This window comes from Salvelinus fontinalis, unplaced genomic scaffold, assembly GCF_029448725.1.
Source record: "Salvelinus fontinalis isolate EN_2023a unplaced genomic scaffold, ASM2944872v1 scaffold_1875, whole genome shotgun sequence".
NCBI classification, from domain to species: Eukaryota; Metazoa; Chordata; class Actinopteri; order Salmoniformes; family Salmonidae; genus Salvelinus; species Salvelinus fontinalis.
Genome location: NW_026602084.1, coordinates 17,894 through 25,611, shown reverse-complemented (window position 1 = coordinate 25,611; position 7,718 = coordinate 17,894). Strand labels below are relative to the sequence as shown.

Genomic DNA, 7,718 nt, shown 5'->3' with positions numbered 1-7,718 from the left:
CTATTTGACATTATCCTTGTAAAGCATTTCAGGAAAGAGTGGCAGACCTCTATATAATAGATACACTGAGACGTGCAACAGCTTCAGCAAATCACAGAATAGTGGCTAAATGAAACACTGTAGGTGTTTGGGTAACCAAAAACACTGTTGCTAGTTGGAAAATTTTACAGGAAGTACTGTGTTTTATTTTTTGTAACAGCCTATCAGGTAAGTTTTTGACTTCAGACCTGCATATTGGTACATATTTTTTTAAGCATTTATCCACAGGACGAACCTGAAGTTTGAGCTACACACCACGATGATCAGAATCGGTGTTGTTGTGGTATTATTCAGTACAATATGTAAGTTTTGCAATTCCTACCTTGACTTGTCTAACCATAATGTGATTCTGTTCAGTTCACAATGTAAGAATTGGAGGGGGAAATAGTTTTTATGGGGTTTCTGATACTGTTCAGTTTTCTTCAGTCCTACAGTCCTTGCTCTTCTCATTAACCTAAACTTTTACATTGTTTTTGCATTTTTAGATGTGACACAATGCAACAATGTTCCGCGGCATTTTCAAGTTCAGCGGGTTCAAATTGGTGACCAAGTGATTCTCTCCTGTGTTTTCTCAAAGCAAGTATACAATGAGGGAAACGTGTTCTGGTTCAAGCAAGTAACAGGGGAAATTCCTCAGGTTGTTGCAAAGATGCAGAAAAATCAGTCAAGGCCTGAACTGCACAAGGAATTTAGAAATTCACATCTTAGTATGGAGAAGGCTCAAGCTGACGGGATATATTGTCTTACAATCCAAAAGATGGAACCAACGGATGAAGCTATTTACTATTGTGTCTATATCACAGACCGTGAAGTCAACTTTATCAATGGAACCTTTTTAGTATTAAAAGGTAATGTGATGATATTAATGCCCTTTATTTTTTGTTCAGGGTTCTTACATTGTCATATGTTTTCTATGTCTGTATGTTATTATTTTATTGCATTGCATTTTAGAAAGTGTTGTTTCAAAATGATTTATATGAAACCTTAAATGTACCATTTAGGCAAGAATCACCAGAGGTCTGATTACAAGACCGTGGTACAGAGGTCAGTTTCTGACCCATTCCACCCTGGAGAAAATGTGACTCTGCAGTGCACAGTGCTCTCTGAGACCTGTACAGGAGAACACAGTGTGTACTGGTTCAGAAATGGATCAGGAGAATCCCCTCCAGGGGTCATTTACACCCCTGGGAACAGGAGAGATGAGTGTAAGAAGAGCCCTGAGACTCCCTCTCCTACACAGAGCTGTGTCTACAGCCTCTCCAAGAACAACCTCAGCCCTTCTGATGCTGGGACGTACTACTGTGCTGTGGCCGTATGTGGGGAGATCCTTTTTGGCAAAGGAACAAAATTGGACCTGGCCAGTAACACGGAAGTGAATGTGTCAGGTAGAATCAGGTTAATTGAAGTGTACAGATGTAGGATCTTAATTTGAGCCAGGTCGCTTGAGTCAGGAAAATAATCCTGCAGTAACAGGAAATGTGGATTATTTTGTGGATTGTAATTAATGGACATTTTAGTAAGGGTTAATACATTTTTTGTTAGGGCAAATCAAGTCTGAGATTTAAAAGTTTAAATTACAATATTTACAAGCCTTTTTATAACTCCAATACACCACAAGTTTGCATTTCCTGCTGTGCAGGAAAGTTACCAGTAACAAAAGACTGATCAAATTAAGATCCTACATCTGTAGGCCTAATGTTTTATAGTGCATCATTATGTTATAGTGCCAATATATGAAAAATATCTGGCTATCAATTTTTATAAATTTTTCTTGAGTAAAAATGTTAATATGTAATTCATGAAATTCATTTTTATGTTTGTTTCAGAAATGGCTCTGGTAGTGGTTGTTGTAGGTTTGACAGTGGCGTTGGTATTGTGTGGGATTGGGATCATGTTCCTTGCCTGCACCAGTCGAAAAGAACAAATCTGTGAAAATTGCAAAGGTAAGCAATATGATTTTGAAAACATGCTAGATATCTTCTGCTGTGTTGAAGTAACATTCGTTTTGAATTGCTATGGGAAATGATCTTGCCTTTTAGTCACTGTCTGATGAAAACCTTGTAACTTTCATTTTTCTTTACATTTCTTGAAAGCTGTAACGCCCCTCAATGTACTCTGAACATTTCATGACTCTAGGACCATGACAATGTATTTAAAAAAGCTTCTGAAATGTCATAATTGTATGTTCTTTAATGGGAAAAGCAGTAAAAAAAAAAAAATCCTGGAAAGTTTCTGTTTTGGTGATAAGATGTTTTCAACAGACAGCAACGCTTTATTAGATTTGTTCTTCTTCTGTTGAAGCAGTAGGTGCCTCTCAGGTTGGCAGACATGACAGATTACGGGGAGAACAGGTATATTTATATTGTGAAATGGTTTGATTCCAACTTTAGGTTGAAATCCCCCAATAGCTCATGATAACCCTTGAAAACTACTCTATGTGATGAATATTGAGCCAGTAATTATCTATTTTCCAACCAATATGTGGTCATGATATAAACTTTTTTGTTTCTATGAACATAACCATGTGATATGAACAACATGTATCTGACAAGTATTTACATGTAATAATCATGGTGTTTCTATGTTTCTAAAATGTGTTCCTCGTTAGGATCAAGATGGAGATACGTTGAATTATGCTGCATTGAATTTCTCTGAGAAGGAAACTGAAAGAGGGAGAAAGAAGAGAGAAATGCCACAGGAGAGTGTGTACTCTGATGTCAGGTATTCAGACTGGGAGTGAACTTCGTTTATGTGCAGAGGAACTTAGCCAGTGAACTTAGCTGAAACATTCTAAAATGTAGTGTTAACAACACTTTTTTATTTTAAATGTTAGTCAGTGGCCCTTGTACAAAGATATTTAGAAAATATGAGAATATGACAAATGTAATAAATGTTTGATAAAAATCATGATCAATCAGAACACAAATTAACAAATTGAAAGAAAAGCATTGTTTTTCTAAAAAGGGACATGTTTCTCTAAAAAACATATTTTAGTATTTTGTTTATTAGTACAGTGTTGATAAAGTCCCAAACAATTGTGAATGTCAGCAGTTAACAAAATAGAGCACTTTCTGTAAACATCTAATATTGTGTGATGAACTTGTGTTTTGAATCATACGCTATTTAAATCATCGTCATCATCATCACACTTTTAGCTTTGTACTGAAAGTGCTCTACTCTTGTCAAACTCATGATTTAAGACTAGACAGGTACCCTTGGATCCAGACCACATGACCAAGACATGCTTATCGTGTTCTGCTGAAGCTCTTTTTTCATTCTTGAAATTCTGTTTCTGTTTGGATTACAAAATAAATGGTTATCAAGCTAAGGGGCGGTGCTGTAGAGCTGTGTGGGTGGCTGTTTGAGTGAAACAGATGTGGAGGAGAAGCAACCAGTGTAATAGCACAGCCCACTCATTTATTGACGTTAAGAACGTTAAGAACATAAAAATAGCCTCCCCAGATGCATAGGTTCTGCCTGGTCTTATAGACTAGATGTAACATAGTAAAAGTACATCCGGGGCCCTGATATTAGTATGATATGTTACGTTTGGTATGGTTACATAAGAGCAAATATTACGTAAGGCAAAAATGAAAGGAGGGTGGTTGGTCATGGTGGTTGGTCAGGGTGGATGGCAAGCGTTGAAAGCGAATGTCTAGCAAACCAAAGGTTGCATGTTCAAAACTCATTGCTGACAACTTCAGAATTGTATCTAATTAGCAACTTTTCAACGACTTTTTAGCTATTCTGCCACTATTTAGCATGTTAGCTACCCCCCCCCTAACCCTAACCTTAACCCTTACCCTTCCTCAAACCCTGAACGTAACTCTTTAACATAACTCTTAACCTTAACCCTAACCCACAGCCTAACTAACGTTAGCCAGCTAGCTAACATTAGCGTTAGCCAGCTAGCCACCTAGCTAATGTTAGCAAATTCGTAACATATCATACAAATTGTAATTTTATAACATGTCAATCAAAAGAGATGATGGACATCGACAAATTGATTCATACAAAACTGATTTACTAACAGAATAATACAAAATGCTCTGAGACCAGGTTGATAGATTAGACTGATGATGTATCAAATCGATTCCCTTTTCGCGCTATGAGCCAAGCTGTACTGGGCTGGCCTGCGTACACATCCACCATTGTTTCTAGAACTGTGCTGGAAAGGACAGATCTGTGAAAAGAATTGATCTGAGCCTGCCCATTATGGTTCCGCATGAATGGATATGGTTAGAGTGTTGGCTGACTGATTCTGAACACTCCAAAATGAAACAAAATAAACCCAACTTTTATAAAAGAGGAGGTCCAAAGAGGGTAATATGGCAATATAACAAAACATACAATATTGCAAGCAGTCACAAACCGAGTGAGAGAGTCCTGACCAACCCCTAAATGAGGTGTAGCAAAGTGTTATAGCATTTAGCTCCAAGCATCAGGGGGAGGTTCCACTTATGCTCCAAACTAGTTTAGCAAAACATGGACTAGTCAGTCAGTCGTCTGCAGTACAGAGAGATAATTATTTGGTTTCATCTGAACATAATTTCTTAATTTGGATAGGCATAGGCATAACAAGTGTGAATAGCTATAACATACAATGGTTTGTTTTACTCAATTGTCACGCCCTGACTATAGAGAGCTGGTTATTCTCTATGTTGGTTAGGGCGTAACAGTGACTAGGGTGGGTTATCTAGGTGATTAATTATCTATGTTGGCCTGGTATGGTTCCCAATCAGAGGCAGCTGTTTATCATTGTCTCTGATTGTGGGTCATATTTAGGCAGCCATTTCCACATTGTGCTTCGTGGGATCTTGCTTTTGCATAGTGCCTGTGAGCACTCCATTTCTTCACGTTTCGTTTGTTTCTTTATTGTTTTCTGGGGGTTTCATTTAAATAAACATGTGGAACTCTACGCACGCTGTGCCTGGGTCCATTCATTATAACGAGTGTGACATCAATAGAATAAGTAGTAGAAGTCCTAACTGGAGTGGATGTTTGTTGCTAGCTATACTTCAGAGTCCTTTTTGAGATTTAGTATTTGCCCCAAAGACAGCAGATATGCTTAGTACTTACCTGGTAATGCATACATCTAGCCTACAATGTTGAGTAAAATATAATTCAAGTGTGAATAACTTGTTTAAATTGATGCACCGGTGCGTCAATCTAAGAAACATAATTTAAAAATCCCGATTCAAATCTGTCAGTTTAAGCTAGAGATATGTTTTTTGCAAGGGCTGCGTCTCAATCCCTCGCATCGGCCTATGTCCCCCTTCCACCTCTGTGGTGGAAAGCGGCAGACCTACACTGCTGTTTGTTAGACAAGGAAGCGTTATGAAAATCGGTCTATGCCCTGTATATAACTAGGTGGTACCGTATGCCCTGTATTTAAGTCTTTGGTACCGTATGTCCATAAGTAGGTGATATTGTATGCTGTGTATAAAACTAGGTGGTACGCTATCCCCTGTATAAAACTAGGTGGTACCGTACATCCTGTATGTTACTAGGTGGTTCCATATGCCCTTAATATAGATGAACTAGGTGGTACCATATTCCCTGTATAAAACTAGTTGGTAACTTATGCACTGTATATATATCAACTAGGTGGTTCCATATACCATGTATATAACTATGAGATACCTACCGTATGTCCTGATTATACATCAACTAGGTGGTTCCATATGCCTTGAATATAACTAGGTGTTACCGTATGCCCTGTATATTCCTAGGTGGTATCGTATGTCCTGTATAGAAGTACGTGGTACCATATGCCCTACATATACAGTTGAAGTCGGAAGTTTACATACACTTAGGTTGGAGGCATTAAAACTCGTTTTTCAACCACTCCACAAATGTCTTGTTAACAAACTATAGTTTTGGCAAGTCGGATAGGACATCTACTTTGTGCATGACACAAGTCATTTTTCCAACTATTGTTTACAGACAGATTATTTCACCTATAATTCACTGTATCACAATTTCAGTGGGTCAGAAGTTTACATACACTAAGTTGACTGTGCCTTTAAACAGCTCGGAAAATTCCATAAAATTATGTCATGGCTTTAGAAGCTTCTGATAGGCTAATCGACATCATTTGAGTCAATTGGAGGCGTACCTGTGGATGTATTTCAAGGCCTAACTTGTCACGGCCGTCGAATGAAGAGGACCAAAGCGCAGAGGGGTGAACGTACATATTCCTATTTATTATAAATGAAGCCGACAAAAACAATAAACAATACAAAACAACCGTGAAGCTTAAGGGCTATGTGCCACAAACAAAGTTAACTTCCCACACTGAACGGAGGGAAAAGGGCACCTAAGTATGGTTCCCAATCAGAGACAACGATAGACAGCTGTCCCTGATTGAGAACCATACCCGGCCAAAACATAGAAATACCAAAATCATAGAAAACAAAACATAGAATGCCCACCCCAAATCACACCCTGACCAAACCAAATAGAGACATAAAAAGGCTCTCTAAGGTCAGGGCGTGACATAACTTCAAACTCAGTGTCTCTTTGCTTGACATCATGGGAAAATCAAAAGAAATCAGCCAAGACCTCAGAAAACAAATTGTAGACCTGCACAAGTCTGGTTCATCCTTGGGAGCAATTCCCAAATGCCTGAAGGTACAACGTTCATCTGTACAAACAATAGAACGCAAGTATAAATACCATGGGAACACGCAACCGTCAAACCGCTCTGTCTCCTAGAGATGAATGTACTTTGGTGTGAAAAGTGCAAATCAATCCCAGAACAACAGCAAAGGACCTTGTGAGGACGCTGCAGGGAACAGATACAAAAGTATCTATATCCACAGTAAAACAAATCAAATCAAATGTATTTATATAGCCCTTCATACATCAGCTGATATCTCAAAGTGCTGTACAGAAACCCAGCCTAAAACCCCAAACAGCAAGCAATGCAGGTATAGAAGCACGGTGGCTAGGAAAAACTCCCTAGAAAGGCCAAAACCTAGGAAGAAACCTAGAAAGGAACCAGGCTATGAGGGGTGGCCAGTCCTCTTCTGGCTGTGCCGGGTGGAGATTATAACAGAACATGGCCAAGATGTTAAAATGTTCATAAATGACCAGCATGGTCAAATAATATTAATCACAGTAGTTGTCGAGGGTGCAGCACCTCAGGAGTAAATGTCAGTTGGCTTTTCATAGCCGCTCATTAAGAGTATCTCTACCGCTCCTGCGGTCTCTAGAGAGTTGAAAACAGCAGGTCTGGGACAGGTAGCACGTCCGGTGAACAGGTCAGGGTTCCATAGCCGCAGGCAGAACAGTTGAAACTGGAGCAGCAGCACGGCCAGGTGGACTGGGGACAGCAAGGTGTCATCATGTCAGGTCGTCCTGAGGCATGGTCCTAGGGCTCAGGTCCTCCGAGAGAGCGAAAGAAAGAGAGAAAGAGAGAGAGATTTAGAGAGAGCATACTTAAATTCACACAGTACACCGGATAAGACAGAAGTACTCCAGATATAAAATACTGACCCTAGCCCCCCGACACATAAACTAATGCAGCATAAATACTGGAGGCTGAGACAGGAGGGGTCAGGAGACACTGTGGCCCCATCCGATGATACCCCCGGACAGGGCCAAACAGGAAGGATATAACCCCACCCACTTTGCCAAGGCACAGCCCCCACACCACTAGAGGGATATCTTCAACC

At 39.5% G+C, this 7,718-nt stretch overlaps 1 gene segment (V, D, J or C); it reads left to right on the top strand.

Moving 5' to 3' along the window:
* Positions 1 to 1,027: 1,027 nt before the first annotated feature.
* LOC129850198 (Ig kappa chain V-VI region NQ2-17.4.1-like) lies at positions 1,028 to 1,424 on the top strand (the record flags this gene model as incomplete). The annotated part of the segment is given in 1 exon segment: positions 1,028 to 1,424. A coding segment is annotated over 1 exon segment (397 nt), but the record flags the coding sequence as incomplete, so codon positions are not given.
* Positions 1,425 to 7,718: the final 6,294 nt, after the last annotated feature.